The sequence below is a fragment of the Ricinus communis genome, chromosome 2 (genome assembly GCF_019578655.1).
Source record: "Ricinus communis isolate WT05 ecotype wild-type chromosome 2, ASM1957865v1, whole genome shotgun sequence".
Taxonomy (NCBI): Eukaryota; Viridiplantae; Streptophyta; class Magnoliopsida; order Malpighiales; family Euphorbiaceae; genus Ricinus; species Ricinus communis.
Genome location: NC_063257.1, coordinates 1,647,026 through 1,672,986, shown reverse-complemented (window position 1 = coordinate 1,672,986; position 25,961 = coordinate 1,647,026). Strand labels below are relative to the sequence as shown.

The following is a 25,961-nucleotide window of genomic DNA, read 5'->3' as shown; positions in this document are numbered from 1 at the left end:
TTTTAAATAGTATTTGAACTACTTTTTTTGTTTATCAACACTAAGAATTTTAACTATTACTCTGGTCAAATATTTATGAAAATATTAATTCCAAGGATTCTTAGTGGTCTGCTTCTTATCAGTGACTATTTATCTTCTTATTAATATGTTTTTAGCTAATCCAGTACCCCTATCATCATAGTAGGCCTCATATTCTTGCTGTGGTTGTGTCTGTGTCATTATAATTCTTTGTTTATCATTTTATTTATTTGATATTATTTATTTATTGTTGTTTAATATTATATAATAATTGTTAAGCAGAGACTAAAATATATCTGAAATATATAATTCCAAATAATTATTTTTATAATTTCAGAAAATAACTATAGTTTCCATTATCTTAAAATATGCTTGCAAATAATATTAAAATTTAAAATATCTTTACTAATATTTATAGAATAAAAAAATACTATGTTTCAGAACTATCCAGTGATTTGTCATTAGGTGTTTAAATTTCTGTTGTGTTTTAGAAAGTTAACAATAAGAAGAAAAAAAATATTAGTTGAAATAATTAAGGTTGATAAGAAAAAGAGGGACCTTTTAAAATATAATAAAAGCCCAAGGACTCAATGCTAAAAAAGGTTCAAAGTGCAGGGACCTGAGAATGGGTTTTGCCCAATCTCTCCTCCTAATACTAGTAGTACTGCTTCATTTCACTATTTTCACTCTCTTCCCAGTGTGAAGGCCCTTTCTTCCGCCAACCTCTCTTTCTCTCTATTATCTTAGTCATATATCTCTCTATCAACAAACGAACTTTGTACTAGATGAAGATCCAGTGCGACGTTTGTAGTAAAGAAGAAGCGTCCGTGTTCTGCACCGCCGACGAGGCAGCTCTCTGTGACGCTTGTGACCACAGTGTTCACCACGCTAACAAGCTTGCCTCCAAACACCACCGTTTTTGCCTTCTCCATCCTTCCTCTAAAAGTTTCCCTATATGCGATGTCTGTCAGGTAAATTAACATTTCTCTGCTCTTTTTATTTATTTATTTAATTAGTAGTTAGCTTTCTTGATTGATTGATCAATTTATCGAGGAATTTTTTATTTCATTTTACTTGATAGGAAAAACGAGCTTTCGTGTTTTGTCAACAAGATAGAGCGATTCTTTGCAGAGATTGTGATGTTCCAATTCACAAAGCTAACGAGCATACCCAAAAGCACAATAGGTTCCTTCTCACAGGGGTCAAACTCTCTGCCACCTCTGTAATTTATATGCCCTCCTCCTCTTCCTCTGTACCTAGCGGCTGTGATCTTGTTCCTGATTCCAAGTCTCAGCAACAGCAATCAGCCAAGAAACCCTCAAATTCTAACCCACCTTCTTCAACTTTTAAGACCTTATCACCAAACTCAACATTAAGCAAAACCTCACCTTCTTCTAACACAGTCGTGAATAAAAGTGGGGATAATTCGGTAATAAATAATGAAGGAATTGGCTCAGTTAGCAGTATATCAGAATACTTGATGGAGACGCTGCCTGGATGGCACGTTGATGACTTTCTGGATTTCCCCTCTATTCCTTTTGGTTTCTGTAAGGTTCGCGTTCTATCAAACACAAACTTAAATGGTTCTGTTTTGTAGTTATATTTTGATACTTCTTGGATCTGAAAATTTTCTTGATGTGCGTTTCTCTTTCTCTTTGTTTTAGCCTGATGATGAGATACTACCAGTTGGTGGAGGTGATCTTGGGGACGTTACTAATCCTTTCTCGTCGGAGATGGGGATTTGGGTCCCTCAAGCGCCAATTCCTCCGCACCCATCTCAACATTATCAACAAATGGTCTCACAGGTTGGATTTAAGGAAACAAAAGAGGCTACGAACACGAAACCTAACAACAGAAGATGGAGTGATGATGCATTTACTGTTCCACAAGTCAGTCCTCCATCAATTGGCTCCAAGAGATCCCGGTCTTTCTGGTAGGACCAATAAAACATTTACTCTTGTACGAGTATATTTCCAAGAAGAAACAAAGCCTTTTGCTTTGAAATTTTTGATGTGGCTTTTGAATCTTTTGTTTCTTTGGATCTGGTTTAACTTCTGGAAGTGTACTTAACACTTTGTAGGTCTTTCTTTTTTCTTTTTTACCCTTTTTCGGTTTTGATTTAATCCTTTTCTTCTGGTGCTTTTACCTGATTAGTGCTGACATCTTTTTGTACATACGAATGAACTGAATTCAGGAAAGCCTTTCTCTTTGTTAGTTTTCTCCTTTACTATTCAATCAATGCCATGCAGTGCACAAGAACTCCTAAAATTCCTTTGTGCAGAAGATGACTGAATGAATCTTTGCTTTTCATGTGTACTTGTTGAAAAAGTTCCAGAGAAATGAAAGGATAAGCTGTCCTTTTGTATGTTAGGCGGCGAAAGAAATGACGTTTAGAAAAATATAATTAAGATTTATCCTAAAAGAAAAGGTTTTGGCTATTATTGGAGTTTGTAGATGAAACCAGAAGAGGGGAATAATTATGAAGAAGATAGTGTCATCGGATAAGGAAAGCTAGGAAGGCACGGAAACAATAGTGATGCTCTGTTTCTTTTTTTGTCTTCTAATGCACAAGTTTCTGGGTGGCACTGGCGACGAGGTTAGCCGTCCGACACATCAGTTTCAACATCATCCCCTAAATACAGCTTTTATTCTTGTCTTTGCCTGTCAGTCTAGCTTCATTCCTAGCAAGTACTCGTAGCAGGCCTCTTCTCCATGTCTCTCTTCTCTTTTCCCTGATGACATGCATGATTAAAGGAGAAAACATGGAACGGTTTAAGAAATTTTTAGATAGGTTAAATATATTATATTTATTTAATCAATAAATTTATTATACATTAAATGGCATGTGGTGTTAATTGAATTTTTTTTTAAGGATGAGATGATATATTATGTGTAAATTTAAGAATTCTTTTAAAAAGATTTGATAGATAAAAAAGGTGAATATAATTGACTTTTGTAGTTAGCTGCAAGAATTATTTTCCCTTACAATTACATGGCATTTAGGTCCCTCCCTCTCGAAGGCCAAAAGAATGTATTTGCTGGAAAAAGAGAGCGAACCCACCTTATGCAAGAAGGGCACGAGCTGTGGACAATGTTGTCTAGGAATCAGGGAAAGGAATGGCGAAGAGACAGGCTTCCTCAGTTTTAGTAAACTAGATGAGAAGTACTTGTAGTAGGGTCAATTATCAGTGCCAATATTCAGTTTCAGGTCACATACAATACAATGACATCCATCGTTTTCTCAACTTTCTAATCTAACTTGCTAACTTCACTCCTTAGTCCCAAGATACCTTGTCTATATTGCCAATAACCTTAATTGACCTGGAAAATCCTCTAGGAAGAAGCAACGAATCTATGAGCAAATTACGAATTTCCTCATCTATGTATGTTGATAATACTGACATTTTTATCATTTTTCTTTCAAAATTGAATAATATTATCTGAATTTAATTTTGTTATATAAAAAAAAAAAAAGTCTCTTTCCACTTATTAATTTCGTTACACAAAGTCATTTAATTAAGTCAAATATCAGAATCAAGTTTTCATATTGAAAAGAAATAAAAGCGCTGATATTGTTAAAAATTTAGAAAGGGACATATATAAAGTGCTGATATTGTCATATGCATGTGTATATTGGGTTAACAGTTTAGACTTATAAATTGTAGAAAGCACGGAGAAGAAAGTGGGGAAAGAAGGTGAAGGTGAAGATGAAGATGAAGATTATAATATTGATAGTGATGGACATGATGATGGTGATAGGATAAGGAAAAAGACTGGTGTCTTAAATCAATGAACTTTAGAAGTGGGGAATTATTGATGGGTACGATCTTCGTTTTAGCAAAATCACCAATTCATCTTTCAAAAATAGCAAAACTTTAGCCAAATGATGTATCCACTTACGTCTTGAGAGGGCCATTCTTCCAATGCTTTTGCTCTTAGTCTCATTTTCGAGGTGTTCATGTTGACTTTTTATTTAAAAAAAATTTATAAATAATTTATATATATTTATTAATTTTAAATAATTAATTATATATCAATCATTAATATCAAAATATAAAATATTTAATATACTTTTGACTGGAACACTAGAAATTAGCTTTCACCTTTTCTCCACTTCATCAATGCCAAAATTAGTTTAGTCTCTCTTATGGTCAAATAACCTAAAATGAATAAATTCACTTCAAACATTAAAAGGGATTGACAAAGGAAGCAAAGAGAGAAGTTCAAGGCTAAATAGCATATGATACATAAAGTAATATTGCACAATGATTTCACACCACTAGCAGAACCACATGCCATTTATAAAAGATAAATACATATATTTAAACATTTGAATTTGAATTATTTAATTTTTTTATTTAACTTAATAGAAATCTAAATTTTATTTGTTGATAATATTTAAATACTTACGAACAGTGCACATATATACATCGAACGAAATCATATATCAAAAAATATTTAAATATCACAAGAAAAGTCAATAGAGATGTCTACAAAATCATATTAAAAATTAAAATGTTAAGGTGACAAATAGATAAAATTTAGATGTGCAAATATGCATTTGGCCTTTTATAAATAAAAAAAAAATTAAAAATTTAATGTGTAACATTCTTTTCCTTTTAAAAATATCTCAAAATACAGTAAAAAAAAGTAAAAATCCAAACTTAAGTATTCATAAATCATTAGACATGAATATGAAACCAGGTTACATTCTATGGTAAACAATCATGTAAATGGAAATTCTTATTAAGAGGTAAGAACGTCCTAACAATAATCTCTTTAGTGGTAGAAGCATCCTTCTATTCTTATCCATTAAATTCTAGAAAATTAACTTTCTATTTATTTTACATCGAAATGCACATTTAAATCAGGACCCCAATAATATCAAGTTAAATTCTGGCCCTCCCCCTGGGTTCTCTAATATCTATATATTAATTTATTTATGAGAATACTGTAAAACTATAATTTCATACTATGGAAGAGAAACCATTTATGAAGTTGCACATAATCCATGTAAACTGAATGATAATCTTTACAAATTGTTTGCAGTAATGTCGGCACACGACTATTGACTAGGACCCCAATGTGGCTGGCCAAAACCCAAGACCAACTTCTAGCCCAAGCCCATCCATTGGCTAGCCTTTCCCAATTCTTTCACTATAACAATAACTGATTATCGATCATAAATTACCAAGAAGTTAAATAATAAATTAAATTAATTATATCAGCATTTAACATGCAATAATAAAAAATAAATTAATGTATAGAAAGTCAGTTTATTTTTTAGTGGATACTATTTTTTTTCAATTATTTTTTGTTCACATGATAATTTTATAATTGAATTATTATTTCATATAAAGTTCTTAAATGAAAAACTAAACTCCATTCACTTTATATAATTTCTGAAAGAATTATACAATAAAATAACAAAAGGAACGCAAGACAATAAATAATGATGAATAAAAAGCGACACATAATAATTTATAAGAAACATATTTATGAAATTACATTTACAATCATAATTAATTTATGATTTTGTGAAGTAAAATATTGCTCCACTTGTCACCATAAGATTCATTTTTTTTTTTTAATAGCTATCCAAATAAAAAATTTATTAATTTTTTAAAAAAGAGACTAACAGTAGAACTTCCTTAACAAATTAAATAGTTTTTTCCTTAAAAGAAAAAAACAATTTAAGTAGTTATTCGTTAGAGAATTGGATTAGAATATCTGAGAATCTCTTCTTCACTTTCAATGTTTTATTCCCGACCGTTGAATTTAAAGTAGCAAAAGGAGAGAAAATTACAGAATTTACAATTCTAGAAGCCAAAAATAGATTGAATTATAGTTCTAGAAGCCAAAAATATATAAAACGAGCCCACATGTGAGAAACAGTCATTAAATTGCAACTCTTATTAAGAGTTACTAATACTACGAAAGACAACGATAATCATCATCATCATCATGCAAAAGGAAAATAATAATATTAAAAAAACATATAACCTAAATTAGAGTGCCAAAACTAAAACTCGACCTAAGTCCAACAAAACCAGGAAAAACAAGAAGATTAAAAGAAAGAAAGGTTGTAAGGAATGAATATGGTGTTAGAAAAGGGAGAGGATTAATCAAGAACGTCGACAGTGAGCCTTGCACATATGTTGGCAATCATAAAAACAAGGTCCTCCACAGTGCAGAGGGCAATCTAATCTCATCCATTTACATCTTCCTTCTCCCATGCATTGTGCGTACTCTCCTATCTTGTACTCTAATTTCTCCACTTCTCTCTTCCTATGCATATGCATATTATTCATGCCTCTCCTCCCTCTTCCACCACCACCTCCTCCTCCTCCCTTCCCTTTCCCACATCCCCATTTATACCAACCACCACCTCCTCCTCCCCATCCCCATCCACCTCCACCTCCCCCTCCCCCTCCTCCTCCTCCTCCTCCTCCACCCCCACCCCCTCCCCCACCCCCCCATCCCCATCCATAGCTGCCTCCACCTCCACCCCCACCCCCTCCCCCTCCCCCTCCACCTCCACGTCCATTAGTACCTCTTCTATAATACCCACCGTATCTTTTATCGTTATTGAGCACAACTTCAGTGTAATTAGAGATCTTGTTATGACTTCCTTGTACATTGTTATTATTCTCTTGAGGAAGATTTAGGGAAGTGGCATTAACTTGAGCAGTGGTGCCATTTCTCTCATCATCCCCTCTGATGTCAACGACTGTCATTGACAGAAACAACAGAAACCATAAGCTTGTCATAACTACTGTCTCCATTTTCTAGTACGCACTTGCAGATACAGAGATATATATATATAATCCTTTGCCAACTAGATTTTAGGGCCCCCACATGATGATCCCAATCTTTAGAGTAAACCAATGAGAAACAACCTCTCTTGCAAGAGAAAGGAAAACAAGATGCCTTAACGCACACTTTTGTCCCCACCTGCAACTTGCAAGGAGCTTGTTAGGGCACGCTCAATTCCTCAAAAGTATCTCTAATTTTCACTCTGCCGAATCTATCACCTTCATCCACTTACAACTCACGCGCTACTCTACTGGCTTCGACATCGTTAATATATATATATATATATATATATATATATATGGGAACTTTTTCTTTATATTTTATTATAACTAGACTCTGACAGACGGCTGGGTTTAATATACAACCTCATATCTCCAGGAACAACTCGAGCCAAAGCTCATTATTATTTTCTCAAAGTAGTTTCCTTTGTTGTTGATCGAAATGCTAATTATGTGTTGGATTTTATTTAATTCGAAGATAAGACAAATAATTTTTCTGGAATAATGATATAACTGCCCATTAAATTGTGCATTTAGTTTTGTTTGGTTTAGCTGCAATTTTTGTTACAGGTTAGCTACTTTGATAAGCAGCACATCATATATATATATATATATATATATATATATATATATATATAAAACATTCTCTTAACAATTATTAGATCCTGAGAATTACCATTGATACTAATAATGGAGCAACTCCAAAAATGGCATTTCTAACGGTAAGTAAATATACAAAACTTAATTAAGTGTCTATTGATGTGGCATTAACCATTTTGGTTGTCTCTTGCTTGGAAATAACGTTAGAGAATGAAGTGTGTATGGGAAGTTGCAGTGAATAGGAAGATGGTGGGAGTAGTTTGGTTTTACCTGTTGTCCATTCATGATGTTCCTTGCAATTGTATAAAAATTGATTCCGGTAAGTTGGTGCTATCATATGCTATTCTATTTAGAAAATAATATTTTCTTTTGACATTAGAAACCATTCTTGCCTATTTAATATATATATCTTTTCCTTCATACTAAACATATTTATTAATTTATAGGCATATATCTTTATTTATATATTAAATATATTTATCAAATCTAAATAATTAAATATGTTTGAACCGTGTCACGTGAATTAATAAATGGAGTTAGTGGAAGCAACATTACTATAAACAAAGTATCGGTAGATATAAAGCTCAAGCACGAGCAATGTTCTCATCATATACGACAAACTGATCTCAACAATCGAATACAAACCGAAACGTTGCAGCTGAAGAACTAAACTAAAGATGCGATTGCAGAATAACAGTGGCAATAAGTGGCCATGAACAGGTGCCTTTTCTAAGTTATATATATATATATATATATATATATAAGGCTACTGATTCACGCGATATGCACGCTGTTTGGTGCTCTAATTTGGGGGAATAAAGACCAAGAAAAAAAAAACTGTAATTTTCTTTTTATTATTTGGAGGTGTTATTTTATCTTTTTCATTATTGGGATCTGTTTAGACTTTGAATTCGAAATCTGATAGACAATTCGATACCATTTGAATTATATTTGATTGGTTTGAATGTGTTGTTAGAATCTAATAAGAAAGATTTTTATTTTTATTTTTATTATCTTACTCATTTAAATGATTTGTTAGTGTGGGAAGGACAAAATTATAGATTTAAATTTCACTAAATTTATTTTCCTCATTTCCTTTTAATTTCAATCGCAAAATGAGAGGAAATAAAATATGTCTTTTAAGTGAACAATCTAATTTCTCATAGTTTTTTTTAAAAGCATTTTTAAAGAACTCTTTATATAAATTGTGAAAGATTGTAATTTGAAGCTGTTATTAATCTATGATGAATTTACAAGCTTGTATTATGAGATTCTATGTATGAAGAAGTCCTTAATATATACAGTTTGGGTGTAACGGTCTTATTGCTATCCTGTTGGATCCTAAGCTCTATATCAACGTTCTTTTTTCTATTTTGAGACTAATAGAACTTCCTTAAGGAAGAAAGGTTGATCTTAGTCTCAGCTTTTAGGCCTATGATGACAATACCTAAAGCCTTGACCTTCGGTCCTTAGCAGTTGGTCTTGTTCTGTTAACTGCTGGACTGTTGGTTCTTATTTTTGTTCTTCAACACTCCTCCTCAAGATGGGTTCGAACAAGTTGACCGATCCCATCTTGCTAAGAAGGTTTTGATGATGAGTTTTGTTCAGGGCCTTTGTAAAGATGTCTGCCAATTATTCGTGGCTTCTGATGAATGGAGTTTCAATCTCACCAGATTGGAATGTTTCCCTTATAAAATGGCAATCAATTTCAATGTGTTTGGTTCATTCGTGAAAGACAGGGTTTGAAGCAATGTGTCTTGCTGCTTGATTATTGCAGTACATTTTCATTGGGCCTTTGCATTCCATTCCAATGTCTGCAAGTACTTGTTTGATCCATATTAGCTCGCTGGCCGTTGATACCATTGCTCTATATTCTGCTTCTGCGCTGGATCTTGCAGTTACAGTCTGTTTTTTACTTTTCCACGTTACTAGGTTTTCCCCTACGAAGGTGCAGAATCCATAAGTTGATTTTCTGTCACAGTTTCCGGTCCAATCTGCATCAGAAGAAATAACTATATCATTAGCATTATTATTTTTATCCAAATACCTTGACCTGGGGTGCCCTTGAAATACCTAACAATTCTACTGATAGCATCCAAATGACTGGTACGGGGAGCATGCATAAACTTGCTTACCATACTTACCGCGTAGGTGATATCATGTCTAGTGACAGTAAGGTAAATTAGTTTTCCTACTAGACGCTGATAATTCCCTATATCATCTAAAGGATCACCATCTTCTAGGTTAAGTTTGGTTTTAGTCTCCATTGGTGTGTCTATAAGTTTAACCCTATTTTTCCTATTTTTTTTAAAGATCAAGGACATACTTTCTTTGGGATAGGAATAGACCTTTATGAGATTTGACTATTTCTATTCCAAGGAAGTAAGACAGCTGACCGAGGTCTTTGATATCAAATTCTCTTTTTAGTTTTTGTTTAACTTCTTCAATCTCTTTACTATTGTTACCTATTATGATAATATCATCAACACACACAAGAATAATGACAGTGTATATGTGAGTGTGTTTTACAAACATAGAGAAATCAGAGACACATTTATTGAAATTAACTTTTAAGAGAAAATGACTTAGCCTGGCATACCATACTCTTGGGGACTGTTTAGCTTACATACCAGGGAATGATCGGTTGTAAGTTTATGACCAAGAGGAAGTGTCATATAGACTTCTTCTTCTAGGGACCCTTGGAGGAATGCGTTTTTAACATCCATTTGAAATAGGCTCCATCCTGAGTTAACAGCGACGGATAGTAAAATACGAACAGTGCTCATTTTGGCTACTGGAGTAAAAGTTTCCTGATAGTCCACCAAATATGTTTAAGTAAACCTTTTTGCTTCCAACTTAGCCTTATATCTCTCAATCGTTCCATCATGCTTATATTTGATTTTATATACCCATTTACATCCAACAAGTTTTTTATTTTGTGGCAGAGGGACTAGATTCCGGGTGTCATTTTTTTCTAGAGCCTGAAGTTCTTCCTCCATAGCCTTGCACTAATTAGGATTGGTGTTAGCTTCATAAAAGGAGGAGGGCTCAGTGTGGCTTGTGAGGTTGCTTAGATAGGTCTTATATGAATTTGATACAGTATTATAACTAATGAACTGTTGAATGGGATACGACACCTTGTGGGACACATAGTCCCTTAGCCTGGCAGGAGGTCGGATGAGCCGAGATGATCTTCACAGGGCAATTTCTTCGACCTGTAGCTCATTGTCTCCCCCTGAAGAAGTTGCCTCGGGGATGACACTGGCTCCCCCTGAAGAGGTGGCCTCGGTAGTTGCCTCTGGAAGCTGCTCGCTGTCTGATGGAGTAGTCTGGGCTGGGCTGTCAAAAAAGGTAAAGTTATATGGAAATAATAAAGTAGAGGACCCATGAGTGAAGGTAGAATCATTTGTGAAATAAGAGGTGCTTTCATCAAATGACTCATCCCGAGAGATATAGGTCTTGTGAGTGGAAGGGTCGTAACATTTATACCCCTTTTTTTCAAAGGAATATCCTAGGAACACAGTTTTCATAGAAATCTTGTCAAATTTGTGATGACGTCTAATGTGGACTAAGGCTGTGCACCCAAAGACTCGAATGTGTCCTAGCTATATTTTCCTGCCTTTGAGAATTTCCAGAGGACTGAGGTTTTTGAGCTTGGGGCTAGGTAATCGATTGATGAGGTAGGCAGCAGTCAATAGGGCATTCGATCTAAAAACATAAAGGACATTATTTTGAAAGAGAATTGATCTTGAGATTTCAAGAAGATGACAGTTTTTTCTTTTAGAAACCCTGTTTTGTTCGGGAGTATAAATGCAGGTGGTTTGATATAAAATTCCCTTGGTGGAGAAAAAATTAGAGAAATTTTTATTTATGTATTCAATGCCATTATCTGAGCGAAAGATTTTAATTTTAGCATTGTACTGATTTTGAATAAAGTGGAAAAAATTTTGAAAGCAGGTAAAAACTTCATTTTTTCCTTTTAACAAATAGACCCAAGTGGTGTGGGAGTAGTCATCAATAAAAGTGAGAAAATATCGAAAGTGATTGTAGGAGGTGACGGGGGCAGGTCCCCAAACATTGGAATGAATTAAATCAAATATGTTGTCAGATTTAGTAGAAGATATAGGAAAAAGTAATCTAGTATGCTTAGCAAATTTGCAAATTTCACAACAACTAGTATTCATGTTTAGACAAAAGAGCTGGTTTAAGACTCTATCAGACGGATGCCCAAACCGCCGATGAATCAAAATTTCTTGACTGACAGGGTTGGTCGAGACTAAATACTGGTTTTGGGAGTCCGTGAGGTAATAAAGGCCATTCTTAAAGTGACCTTCACCAATCGTCTTCCCTGTGGTTCGATCCTGAAACAATACTGCAGATGGTGAGAAAACAACATTGCAATTTAGAGTTCTAGTGATCTTACCGACTGATAATAAGTTAGATTTATAGTCCCGTAAGACAAGAATATTGTGAATATTATTATGCAATAATTTGAGGGAGCCAAGATCAGAAATTTCAGCTTGATGGCCATTGGCAACGATCACATGGCGGGAATTAGTGGAAACAAAATTTCTCAATTTTGTAGCATATCCCATGTCATGTGATCCATTGCCCCGTATTATCCAATTTGGTGAGATATTTAAAGAATTTACATAATTTTGAGATACCAAACCTGGCCCACGGGATTGCTAAGGCTGAATAATTGATTGAAGCTGAGAAATAAGTTGAGAAATTTGTGATTTTTCTGTTGGATTCAGGTCAGCCCAGTTGCTGGAATCGGGCCGGGTCAGGTCGCTGGAGCCGGGTCAGGTCACTGGAACCAGGTCGGATTAAGTTATTGGAACAGGGTCAGATTAAGTTTAAGGTGTCCGACCCGTTGCTTACCTCCCGACCTGGTTCGCACCCTTCATCGTAACCTTTAGGGTTATATGCGGTAAGGACGCCAAGGCCGCCAAAACTATTTCTCTCTTCCTTCTCTCGTCTCCCACTTCTTCCCCTTTCGCTCCTGTTGAGATTCGGCCACAGATGTGGATAGAGATGCCAGAAGCGCTCCTGAGTGTGGTTGCAACTTTCGATGCTGGCAGGCGCTCCTCGCGCTCGAGCATTCTTGCAAGGATGCGAGGGGTTAGAGATGTAGGCCTTTTCTGTGTTCTCTAAACTGTTCACAGTTCCCATAGTTGCGCGTCTAGTTTCCTCCTGTTGGATGGTGGCTATGACGGCGTCGATTTGGGAAAGATTGCTTAACAACAGTATCTGCAATCTCAGAGCTTCATAGCTCGAATCGAGCCCCCCAGGTAAGTATACATTAAGTCCTGTTCTGCTCTCCTTCTTGCCTCTTCTGGGTATGTGGTTGGTGGGAGGTAACTTTGGAGTTCTTCCCACCGAGTCAAAACCTCAGTGGCGTAACTCGTGCTTGTCCGAGTCCCTTGTCTAATTTGTGTCAATTCCTATTTCAAATTAAAAATATGAGCATAATTTTGCTCATGCCCATACAGATTTTTCATTTTATCCCAGATAGCCTGTGATGAAGCCAGCAACATGCAAAACCTGGCTATCTGAGGCTCCATCGTATTGGTGAATAGTGACATATGACCATATGGTCAGTCGTCTGCCACTCTTCAATTGCCTCAATTTCTTCTTTTGTTGGTTGATTAGCTGTGGCTTGCTTCGAGTTCCTGTGATGAACTCTAACTTTTTTCTGCCACTCAGGCTGATATAAACTGCCCTCGACCATTCGAAGTAGTTTTAGTTGCCTTTTAACACAATGTTGGTTAATTTGGTAAGATCACTATGAGACATGATGAAAAAGTTTTTTTTTTTTTGTGATTGAGGTTGGATAGATGATGACAGGATCAAACCTGCTCCGATACCATATGAAAGATTGTAATTTGAAGCTGTTATTAATCTATGATGAATTTACAAGCTTGTATTATGAAATTTTATGTATGAAGAAGTCCTTAATATATACAATTTAGGTGTAACGGTCTTATTGCTACCCTGTTGGACCCTAAGCTCTATGTCAACGTTTTTCTTTCCATTATGAGACTCGTAGAAGCGACCTTTCTTCCACTCCTAGTCTCAGCTTTTAGGCCTATGATGACAAGACCTGAAGCCTTGACCTTCGGTCCCTAGCTGTTGGTCTTATTTTGTTAACTGCTGGACTATTGGTTCTTGTTTTTGTTCTTCAATATAAATTAAACTTTTTATCATAAAAAATCATTCGATAAATTAAAACTCTATCTTATTTTTTATTTTTTAAATATAAAATAAAAAATTTTATTATTTGTTTTTATTATAATTAATACATTAAAATTACATTTTATTAAGTGATATTTACTATTTTTTACTTTGTTTTTTAAAATTAACTTTTCTTTCTCCCTCTAAGAAAAAGAATAAAACATTACCAAACAAAATAAATTAAAACATTAATATTTGTCGGATAAAAACAAATTATCGAATTTAACAAAAAAAATTATTTTTAATATTTAAATATATATAAATAATTTTTACGGAGTAAAAGATGCTCTTAAAAATAATGAGCAATATTGAGAATTGACGCTCTTACTTTCTTCTTCTTTTTATAACGCAACAAAGAAAGTGAAATAAATATTTAGTCTTGAAATAAATTTTTAGTCTTTTCTTTTCTCCTCATTCTTTCCCGCCATCCAAACAAACGTTAAGCATTTAAGGATATCTCTTTTCTTGTCCAAGGTATTTGTTTGATGTTTCTTGGACACTGCAATCCATTCTCCATCAATAGGATATAGAAGTCCTGGGTCCTCTATTCCGTACTCACCTAGCTATAGCATATCATGTTCTGAGCATAACCATTTGAGCTATCACTCATAGTAGATAATAGTTTCTTCTGCACATTTCTTTTATAGGTTCCCAAACAAAATCAAGATGTTTACAGAGTACTTTAGAATCAACAAGCAAAAAGAACTTGAACCAAACTCAACCTTAAGTCCTTATAATTTCTGAGACTGAAGTCTAAAACCCAAGTTTTCTTCATTTTACTAACCAATAAGCATTTAGACAAACATAAGAAAAGGAAAAAGAAACTGCGTCAGACTTCTCTATTGATAAAGTCTACGGTCTATACCATTCTAGCTCTTAGCTACTTGTCCAAACTGATAAGCCTCTTTTCCATTTTCTTCATCTTGCAGTTTTAGAAATAAGATCGCCTTGTCAATGGAAATAAAGTGAACAAAAAGGAGTCCAGTAAACCGAAGAGAACTAAGTTCCAGAGGTTTTCTCTTCGCGGGGTTTGGGGTGTGCGTTCTTGAAATCAGGGTAGTAACTCTCCAGCTCAAGTTGATCCAGAATTTCTTTCGTCTTACAAACATATGAAGCATGACTTTCTATATATTCGGTTACATCAACCTTAAAAAACAAACAGGAGTCGGAGAGTTAGATTAAATAATTGATATAGTAATTACAAAAGATATTTGGAAAGCTAAAAATTACAGAACAGAACACTTACATTCTCAATTCCTGGAATATCAACAGGTTGAATTCCCGCTAATCCTTGAGAAAGTAGACTGCATATGGAAAACTGCTAAGTCCTCTAAATATGAAGAAAAACGTTCAAGCTCTTTAAAGGTATGCAAGAAGTCCGAGAGGGGAGCTATAAATGGCAGAGCTACATGCGCAAAAAGAGTTTGTCTTCTATCCACAATCCAGTAAGACTATGCAACAGCCACACTAAAGGAGCTGATTAATTGCTAGGACTTGTGGGAAATACATTTCAGCAGTGCAGTTCATAGTATACACTGAATGTCATGTAGATTGTTACTGAAATTTCGGAATCTTTATCTTCCCTGGACGATCCTAATGTAAAAGTATACTCATGAATTACCATGTCCGACTTGCTTCTTTCAGATTCATTAACGACCACAACATTGATAGTATTGAATGTCATGGTATTTGTAATCTTCTTAAATTCATCTGTGCAAGATATGGTAAAAACTGGAAATGAACCTACTTGGCACGAAAAGCAATTCCAAGAGTCCAATCATTTGTAGAATAAGCATTGATAAGTCTACCGGAAACCATCTGCTGATTGATCACAGTTAATGACAAATCACTACGAATAAAATAGGCATAGAAAAGTCTCATACAAAAAATTCGTAGATCCTACCTTCCTGACATCTTCCCATTTTTCATTGTTAATTGAAATTGGTGCTCCAAGAAGAACAACCCTCTCCACAATTCCCCCTAGAACAATAGATACCAATTACTTATCAAATGGTCCACATAATCCATCAAGAATATATGATGAAACAGGTTAAAATCTAACCATTATCTCCTTGCGTTTCAGCTAAACACTGGAGACATTTGAAAATTACTCGGGCCCCCAGTGAGAACCCTATGAGAGTTACAGGTCTGAAAAATGCATAAGAAGAATGAAAACAACCGATTCATATGGCATATAATGCAATTAAATGATTGTATTAATCAGACCAATAGATTATCATTATACCTATTCCCTTGCAGTCCCTTCAGCAATACTTCAGCAAGCAGCTTTCCAGCTTTATCAGATCTGAAATTATAGATGATACTGAGAGGCAAAAGTTTAAAATGCCAAAGCTGAAGGCCTACTAGTCCACAATAATGGAAAGCAACCTGGCAAAAATGAGAAAAACTGGAAGCAAAATAATAATATTTATGATGACAATGAGTTCCTAATCTATCCAAATCAGGATGTTGGCATTTAAACTTGACATAGTAAGTCTGATTCTTGACAAGCTAAAAGAAACTTACTATGCAGTCCTGATCATAAAACTTTTAAAAGAAAGTTCATGGCAAAATGCTAGTAGAAAAAAAAAATCCGGATGTGTGTGACCATCGTAAACATTATTTTGCTAGTAAAAATATAGGTATAATAGTTTATCATTATTACCCATAAAATCTTCAATATTCAATGGCTAACATCGTAAACATCTTTCAATGTGTGTGAATTGGCAATAAGTGACATCAGACTGCAGCATCTGCTAAAAATATAAAAATCATGGCGGAAATTGATTGACCAGACAATCCACTAGAGATGGGTTTCAGTGGGGTGACTGTAACTTGGGGTGTCCGTGCAAACTTTTTGTTTGGGTTGGTGGGATGGGGTGGCTGTAACTAGTTCCAAGTACACAACAGAGTGAACCATCCCTTTCAGCAAGTGAAGAGGGGAATGAGATCTAAACTAATTAACCATATTCCATCAATTGATACACACCTGTCAATTGCAATTGCCCATTTGCTGTCGATGACATCAGTTGCAGCCAATAGTGCTGCAGGGAAAGCCAATGCTGTTAAAAGACCGCTTAGTGCAGTCAACATGGCACCTTCTGTCATTAGCTGCATAGCAATTCCTGCAACAGGTGCAAGATAACCATCAAAGAAATGCCGACAGCTTCAATTATAAGAAAAAGATAATCATAGAACTTCTAAGAAGTACGTGAAGCAAGCCAGTCCCTTATTGCAGTGCTCAGTGCACTCAAATTGTTAGACTCCCACCGCAGAGCATACCTATATATATAGTGCAATTACATCAATGACAGTCCAGGATTGTAGGCAAGCAAACAAAAGAGCAAAAAAAGCAATGCAAGAGAAAAAGGAAAGAGTTATATAAAATGCAAATATATAAGGTAATACCATTTAGTGCCGACTAAATACTAGCAGTAACTTTAACCCAACAATAAGCTATAAGGCTCTTAGCCGTGCAAAGAGACAATTAAAAATTATTTACATGTCCTCATAAAGTTAAGAAAGAAGCACGGGAAACTTCGTTATGCTCTTTGTAAGGAATTTTTAGGAAATTAAAGAAGTAATAGAAACAATTGAACTTGTAAATCAGTCAATTCATAAATTCATCAGATGACACAAGTCAATCCAAATTCTAGAATCATAGATAGACCTCATCCCTTCTGTCGGGGGAACAGTTGTTTTAGTTACTTGTTACATTTAGATATCATCTTAAGTTTTTAACTTCCACGAGAATGCCTCTTGGCAGATAGCTCCAGTAATAAGGTAGACAAAGGAGCAACCTTGTTCCTTAGTAAGGATTGGGAAACCCAAATTGGCAATACTGGAAACATTTTAAAGAGAAGAAGAGAAGCTCATGATAACATGGAAACTACGGTACCCAACCTCTCAATAAAAGTTGGACAATAACTCAAGTTGGAGAATAGAGGACATGAGTGTTCCGCTCCCTTAGTAAAGGCACTATTTATTGTATCATTACCTCTCCAAGTTAGTAATTTGACCTTCCCATGGCACTACAAAATCTTCATCTTTAAAGACAAGTCCAGAGATCAGTATCGCAACTGCTAGCCGCTGTCAAGAAAAGCAGTCATCATATATCAAGTTCATGTAATGTTTGAACCAGATAAAATTAAAGATCCTGGAGGTATAAAGAACGTAACAATGAGCTGGTAAGCATACAGCTAAAGTAAATCCTAACGCGACCTGCATTATACCCCATCTGAAGATATTATTGTAGATAAACAGTAAAACTCACGCCTTCATTACGATTTTCCCCAATTTGGTTGAACTCAAATTCATCAAGGCTGCCAACTCTTCTTGCCATTTTAGTCCCTGTAAGGCCAGCTCCGGCAGCTGCACGACAAAATGCGAGACAATCAGTATCCACCTTATATTCTTCTCCCTTTAAATTTGTAACAAGATCGAAAAGGACTGCTACTGCATTCACTCTCTGCACTCCAGATAATATTACTCACTTCATGGGCCATGGCCATAAAACATCTTATCCTTGATCCTTTATAGCTTCTTCCTCCTTTATCACTCCATATATAAGTTGACAGTATTTCATATGATTGGTAAATAGTCTAAGTTCATAAATTTTTTCCACAAGACCACTTCCAACTCATCAATAGCATAAAGGAAACTTTATTTGCTTTGATTGCCGTGGAACTCTTTGTGTTCCTGAGCAACTCATTGAGTTTAAAATGGTGTTCTTCATCATTAAGATGATTTTAGCTATTAGGGGCATTCTTTCATGCAAGAATGATATCAGTACTCTATACATCTGAAATTTTTATCCATCCTACAGTAGAATAACAAAGATCTGTAGCAAAATCACCAGTTGAGATTAACAGTCAGGATCAATATGCTATCTGACCTTCGTTGTTGAAAGATTGTAGCAGTACACTCCTCATATTTTTCTGCATCTAATATGATGTTTGCCCGAGAAACTGACCAGTTGGAATTCAGTAGCTTCATTCATATCCAGACCCCCAACATAAATGCATATAGAAGTGATAATGAAGTTCCAAATATGCAAAAGCCAGCCCATTATGGAAAGTGTAGAATTCCAACAGATTCCCAGAAATGTTGACTGAGATAATATGAATGAGATCAGATATGAATCCAAAATAATGGGTCTTTACCTCCAAATGATGCAGCAACGGCAACAGAACCAGCAAAAGATCCTATAGCACTAGCACCAGCAGCAAATGCACTACCCAATGTAGGAGCCAGAGCACCCAATCCCCCTGCAATTGCTGGGGCAGCAAGGGCTGCAAAGAGATATATGCAGAAGTACTCAAAACTAATAATTGCAGGAAAAGAAAAAGGATCTGTAGCAAATAATTCGGTACCGCCAGTCAGGGCCATCACGGTTCCTCCACTTAAAGCGGCTGCAGCAACGACACCTCCACGCTTCACCTTATCCAAAGTGCTCTCTGCAATTACCTTTTTATCTTCCTCTGCACCTTCCTTTCTCACTAGATCCATTAAAGAGAAAGCAGCCATTATCTCCATAGCTTCCTACAAGAAAAGAACACCGGAAATGGTTTAAAGAAATCACTAATTATGAAAATCAGCATGGAAGTTTCTACAACAGAACATATAAGGCTACTTTTCCTATTAAAGAGCCGAATGTAAACACACGGATATATAACATCACAAGAAGCTTAAGAATGATAAAAAAAATTGTGATGAAACAAACCATTTCTGTCCATTCAACGTTGAGCCATGTAGCCAGCAACCGCAAAGCCACACGGTGACGAGCATCATAACCCTTTTTTTGCTTGAAGTCTTTTTGTTCACCTAATTCATCATCATTGTCTATGATACAAGCTGAAAGAAGTTCGTAAAGAACTGTTACTTTCCTCTGGTAGCTGAGTAATTTTCTCTCTTCAATGGCTTTCTCAGAACTTCCATTTTGTGTTGTTTGATGATTTTCTGTAGCCGCACACAGATGAATTCCATCTCAGTGTTAGCAATATATCTCCAAATTTTCATGTTTTTCAATCTCAAAATTTCCAGGTTCCTACCAGTCTCCTCAGGAGAAGCAGTAGAGTTCTCCAAGGTAAGAGCGGTAGCATTAACAGTATTTGTTAAAGCAATCTCCCTATCTGATCTTTCTGAACAAGTTCCCTCACTTTCCTCTGACAGTAATTTCAAGAACTGTGATAACATTAATATTTAAAATACAAGAATAAAATGCACTCCGCTCTATTTAAGCAACAAGTCACAAAACAAAATCAAATTTTCAAGAAGAAAAAAGTACCGCGCCAATATGATGTCTGACTTGCGAAGAAGAACCAGCTGTTTCCTTGAGTCCATCCCAAGCTTGATCATCAACGCCAAGCAATCTGTATACATATCCTGAAACATATTAAAATCTAAAAAAATTTGTTTGAATTGTTTTAGAAAACATATAATTGGTTGTGCTTTTTGGTACCGGAGGATAGGCAAAAGCAAGCCAGAGTTTTCATGGATCCAAAGGTGAGGATTATCGGAAACAGAGAATTTATCGCTAAAGGTTATTACTCCTTCAATTGCTTCTTCGTTGAGAGGCTTAAGAGAATTCGAAGGCCGCGTTTGGTGAACTTGAGACTGGTGAAGTGCCAGAGAGAAGAGAGCTGCCGCTGCGTATTTCTGTGTTGGAGTTAATATTGACGTCTCCATTTTCGAATTCCAAAAATAGATATATACTGCTTTCAAAGACAGATCATTACTATGTGATCAAATCTTTCAGACTGTTAATTGAGAGACTGCTATAAATAAATAAATAAATAAAAGAAACAAAAACAAAATAAAGATACTGTTTCAAAACCCAACTGAACTTTTTACTTCTTCAAAATCGCACCGATTTCGCGGGAAGAAAAAACGGTTTTTTCTCCGTCTAAACGCGGGAAACACGACGCCTTGTGTCTTTATTTTTATTTTAATTTATTTCATTTTTTATCAATGGAAAATATGAGACTATTTTTATTTTCTTACCCATAAATATTTTATGTTACTTGGATCAATTTTTCTAATATTATGTTTAATTAAAATTAATAAAAATATTTATTTTATTTAAAAAAATATAAAAAAGAATAAAATTAAAATAGATATTTTAATGAAATGATATTGGCAAATTGATACCAACTGCACTTCAACAAACAGACATTTGGGCAATGCCTTCTTATTCAAACAATCAAAGCTGTTCCCAGTTTTCTCCAATCAGGTTAGGCATTGGTAATAATAAGAACCAGTACAAACTGTAAAGTTACTCGCAAACGTTAATCTATCAAATTTAAATCAACACAGCCATAGCAAAATTGCCATTTCATGGAATACACGTATTCTCTAGTGTTTAAACCAAAAACAAGAAGAAACAATAGGATCTAAGAACGACATCCTTTCAGGGTATCACGCAATTTGGTACAGAACCATAGTTCAATTGCCTAGATTTTTAGGCTACAGCCAACAAACAGACAGGTACACATAGATTTCGTTAATATTAATACATAACTCACAAAACCAAACAGCCATTTGTGTAGCATCAGTACCTCCGGAATCCACGGTCGGAAAATCTCCCAGATGGGCACTCAAATGCCCTGTGGCCCCTACCACCGCAATTGTGGCAGATGATCATTGGACCTATACAATCCCTGCTCATGTGACCCACCTGGTTGCAGGTTCGGCAGATCAGATCACGATAACCATTGTGCCTACCCCAACCACCCCTCTCTGCATGAATATCGACCTTCGGACATTGTCTTGCCACATGCCCAGCTATGTTACAAAAGTTGCAAACAGGTTCATTCTGACAATCACGTGCTACGTGGCCTGTTTTTCTGCAGTTCTTACATGCTTTGTCATTTGTACATTGAGCTGCAATGTGTCCTGGCTTATAGCAATTGTTGCAAAGCCTCAAGTCTCCAGGTGGCATATCAGGAGTTGAGCAATCTCTGGCACGATGCCCTGACTTGCCACATGAATGACAGATGCCCTCATTGGGACAGTTGCTGGCTACATGCCCAGGTTCTCGACAATTCCAACAGCGTGACTGTGTGGTGCACTCTGCTGCAATGTGCCTGAGGAAAAAATAGGGTTAGAACATAATTGAAATGCTTTGCCCCATGCATAGAAATGAAACATGACAAGGATACGAAGGTAGGGAGGAACCATCACCCAGGAAGACCACAGTTATTGCAAACAGCTACATTGGGGCATTCTCTCGCAAAATGGCCAGGACGCTTGCAGTTATTGCACAAACTGCTTTGGCTGTCAACAATCATAAGAGTCAGAAAGCAGCAAACCTCAAAAACCTAAAAATAACAGAGTATCTTTAGATTATCCAAAATGTAATCTAAAACACTGCTTTACTTGATATTTCTATAACCATTGCTTCATTTTCCACGAAGTTGATTATTTAAACTAGAAAGAGTTCATACGCTTCCAATCATATCAGCAAATATCCACCAGGAATGAAGTTTTATCAGGCACACATTTCAGAAAATAATGCAATCAAGTTATTCCCTGCTGTTTAGAAAGGAGCACACAACCCTAGCCAAATGCAAAGAAAGCAGATTCACAGCCAGGACAAGAAGCAGAGATCATAGTCTAGGCTTTGGCATTCATATAAACAAGATTATTGCTGTGTGGTAGCTTAGAACCTTTCTCCAAGATGATAATAGCTCCCAAGCTGACATCTTAGATATCACCTCATGTCATCTACTATTGATCAAGGAGATCAGCGGATTGAAAAGTGTCTGTGATAACTAAGAAAAAGTCTCGGGTCAATTTTACACGGTACCACAAGAATTCTCTCACAAAGAGTCAATTTCCAAACACTTCAGCTAAATACTTGCCCATATCAACAAAAGAAATCATATATAATCCTTCAATGTTATGGTAGGGTGTGAATATTCTAATGGAGTAGATTAACTGACAAGGGCGTTTTCACAACCACGTCATAGAAATGATAGTATAGGCAACCGAGACATCAGCAGGTAGACTGCATCAGTAAGCACAACCAAACCCCAACAAGTCTTCCCAATAAAAAAATTCTCAAAAAATGCTCATTGAGCATCCAGATGAATTTCTGATGATGTATGGAAGCTGCAAACATTCAGAGAAAAACAAACCAAAAGACAATAAGAGCTCAATAAAACCAAATAACCTGAAACCACGACGTGTCTCTCTCCTATAAGGAGCATCACGATAAGAATTACGTCGAGATCGGATTCTGCGATCTCGGGGACTCCTGCTCCGGCTCCGACTCATACTCCTGCTCCTGCTATTGCTCCTGCTTCGTGAACTCATCTTCAAACCTCCTATTATTCACGTCAACAACCACCGATCCACAAGCACACACCAACACTCCACAGCTACTGCAGGTTTCCTGTGAACATATTCATTACACCTAATATTATCCCCATTGGTTCACCTCATACTCCTATTATAGCCTTCAAACAGAAACACCAATTTCCAACATGAAAATAAAATCCTTGTCCGACAACCTCCTGCCAAACTAACAATAACTACATCCCAAAGCATACCATGTAAACATACTAGAGATATTTCTACAACAGACATGTCTCAGTGGAGAACTATGTCGATCTTCCAGGTAAGGAATTTGCATTCAGTATCACAGTTTACAAAATTAAGTGTTTGCAAGGCTCATGTTTTGTTTACATAGATCCTCACATGCAACAAACCGTTCCACATGAAAGTAAGCCTCCTCCGAATTTGAATAAATGTTCCTTAGTTTCACATCAAAACCAGGATGTTTGACTTAAAAGTCCCACAGAAGAACCATCTTAAGGAATGTACAGAACCTTAAACTCCAGTAATTCATAAAGTGAACAGAAGTACACTTGTGAGTTTTCCTGGCTTTATAGCTAAGACAGACACGTTTTATAAAACAAACAATAAAACAGAAGCTAGACACGCACAGATGCAATAATCACGTGGTTTAAATGCTTTCTGATCACATAAAAAATCTCATCATAAAAGAAAGTAACAAGCTAGGGATAGAGAACCAAACAGGAAGCTAGCCAGTGCCCGTCACCTGAAACACACAATGCAGAAACTTCTATCTTTTATAAGGTCTACTATATTAATTTAACTAAGTAAATAAATTGGGTATCAATTCCAAACAAGCAGCATTTGGTGACCGAAGTATTTTCCATATAATATTTGTGATCTCATCATAACCTCAAATAAAAAAAAAAATCTTAACTTATTGTATAATAAGAAAAGGAAGGGGCGAAAAGGAAGATTATCATGGTAGTACTCACAACATAAAATTAATGATTATCTAAATACTGTTTCACATAATGAGATAAAGCTTATTTGAAAAAATAGAGAGGCACATACTCGTAATAAAGCGAGAGAAAAGCAAAATGAGCATTCAATTTTCATAATGAACTATTTTTTCCTTTTTCCTTTTTCCTTTTCCAATTCAAGAAGCCATCTAGAGTTAAAGATAAATTATATCCCAAGATTAAGAAGCACAAGCACCTAAACAAAAGATAAATTAACCCTAACCTACTTCATACTACTAAGTAGAATCAGAAATAGAAAATTTATGAAACCCTAGATACAAACAGGACGCCAGGTTCCATAGTGGTAAGACGGTAACGGAGTAAGTTATCAGAAATGTAATTGGATCTGAAACTAAGAACATTAGATAAAGAGTGAGCTGATACAGACCTACTGAGTGCTTTAGTGGAGGCGGAGCTTTACGCAGGAAAGAAGGAAGGGAAAGATTTTATTGCACGCCCCCAATTTCCTGTTTGGGAGTTCTTGCTGTTTTTTTTTTTTTTTTTTTTTTGTGAGCAGGTGACGGAGGAGGAATCTCTAGTTTGAGATGGTCGATACGTAATCAGCTAGTCGTCTTTCTTTATACTTCAATCAAATAAATTAGACCTCTCGTTGCATTTATATCTCACTCTTGCCGCTAACCTAAGATCCAAGTTTTAGAAGGACCAACGTAAAATCAGAGCATCTGACTTGGACTCGGAGTATTATTGAAGGCAGTACATATTATTTATAAATTTTAAAATTCTAATCATTTAGTTATTATTATTTATTTTATTATTTTATTTTAATTGATAATTATATTACTATAAAAAAAATTATCTTTTAATTTTTTAGTTAATTTTACGGACATGTATATTAAAATTTTATGAAAATTGACGTTAGTTATTACATATGTTTATAGCACATTCTTGTAAAATTTGTATATTTCTTTTTGCTAATATAGATAAATATAAGAAGTATTATATATATTATAAATTTTTAAATGAATATAGAAAAGATATTATTGATTATTTATAATTATCTAAGTACTTTTATTTATTTACTGTTGATATTTTAAATTTTACGTGTATAAATTTATATATTTTTCTATAAATTCTTTTGGGCCAATAAAATTTTGAATATGTCATAATCTTTTTAAGTAAACATTTTAAAATCCAACAGTCTAAATAATTATAATTATTATTGTTTTGGAATTTTATTGTTATTTTCATATATATATATATATATATATATATATATATATATATAAACATGCATTTTATTATAGAATAATAAGATTTATTATTGTTTGTATAGTAGGTATAATAAGTATTATAATTATAAAATTCTATATTTCTAAGTGCTACGAAAATAATTTATATCTTTTAAGAAAAAAATAATAGTTTCATATCTAACTAAGTCAAAAAAATTTATCATATTTATTAGTATTAATTTATATTTAATTCTTCTATAAAATTAATTGTTATATGAATATACCATATTACACAATGTGTGTTGAAAAGTCTCTGAAGAAAAAGTCTAGAGTTTTTAAATAAAATCCTAGTCCTAAAGAATACCTATGGAATAGGAATTAGTTAGCTGAATTATAAAATCAAGTTAGCAATGGTTTGTTAGTCAGCTATTATATATAGCTTTGTATTGCATTATAATTTAATCAAGCAATTTGATATTTTCTTTATTGCATATCAGAAGTGTGTTTATCTTTAAAGTTTCATATTCTCTATAAATTGGTATCGAAGCCTCTCATAAGCAAAAAAAAAAAAAGATAAGTGATGAGAAGAGTCTCACCACAATTCCGCATTTCGACAGTGTCCACTATGACCATTGGAGCGAACTGATGGAGAATTTGTTTAGAGCAAAAGGTTTATGGCATTTTGTCGAGAATAGTTTCCAAGAACCTATGGTGGGATCAGTGCTAACAAAAACTGAGGAAACACAACTGGAGGATGCAAGAATTAATGATCACAAGGTGAA

At 35.0% G+C, this 25,961-nt stretch overlaps 4 protein-coding genes across 4 annotated transcripts; 1 reads left to right on the top strand and 3 right to left on the bottom strand.

The window, feature by feature from the left end:
- The first annotated feature begins 673 nt into the window (after positions 1-673).
- Positions 674-3,263, top strand: LOC8275812 (B-box zinc finger protein 21). Its single transcript, XM_002510429.4, has 4 exons — positions 674-989; positions 1,100-1,570; positions 1,683-1,951; positions 3,022-3,263. The coding sequence occupies exons 1-4, from the start codon at positions 804-806 to the stop codon at positions 3,164-3,166; spliced, it is 1,071 nt and encodes a 356-aa protein (XP_002510475.2). The 5' UTR covers positions 674-803; the 3' UTR covers positions 3,167-3,263.
- A 2,583-nt stretch (positions 3,264-5,846) lies between these two features.
- Positions 5,847-7,031, bottom strand: LOC8275813 (glycine-rich RNA-binding protein 2). The gene is made up of 2 exons (XM_048371134.1): positions 6,572-7,031; positions 5,847-6,541 (listed from the first exon to the last, which is right to left on the bottom strand). The coding sequence occupies exons 1-2, from the start codon at positions 6,801-6,803 to the stop codon at positions 6,144-6,146; spliced, it is 630 nt and encodes a 209-aa protein (XP_048227091.1). The 5' UTR covers positions 6,804-7,031; the 3' UTR covers positions 5,847-6,143.
- A 7,297-nt stretch (positions 7,032-14,328) lies between these two features.
- LOC8275814 (transmembrane and coiled-coil domain-containing protein 4) lies at positions 14,329-20,525 on the bottom strand. Its single transcript, XM_025156761.2, is given in 16 exon segments — positions 14,329-14,816; positions 14,917-14,974; positions 15,418-15,488; positions 15,574-15,650; positions 15,733-15,818; positions 15,916-15,975; positions 16,660-16,795; positions 16,882-16,952; positions 17,668-17,759; positions 17,944-18,041; positions 18,833-18,961; positions 19,043-19,211; positions 19,393-19,643; positions 19,646-19,853; positions 19,957-20,041; positions 20,131-20,525. Coding segments are annotated over 16 exon segments (1,965 nt in total). The 5' UTR covers positions 20,358-20,525; the 3' UTR covers positions 14,329-14,669.
- A 418-nt stretch (positions 20,526-20,943) lies between these two features.
- LOC8275815 (zinc finger protein GIS2) lies at positions 20,944-24,673 on the bottom strand. The gene is made up of 4 exons (XM_002510432.4): positions 24,378-24,673; positions 22,843-23,064; positions 21,852-21,944; positions 20,944-21,754 (listed from the first exon to the last, which is right to left on the bottom strand). The coding sequence occupies exons 2-4, from the start codon at positions 22,983-22,985 to the stop codon at positions 21,220-21,222; spliced, it is 771 nt and encodes a 256-aa protein (XP_002510478.1). The 5' UTR covers positions 22,986-23,064; positions 24,378-24,673; the 3' UTR covers positions 20,944-21,219.
- Positions 24,674-25,961: the final 1,288 nt, after the last annotated feature.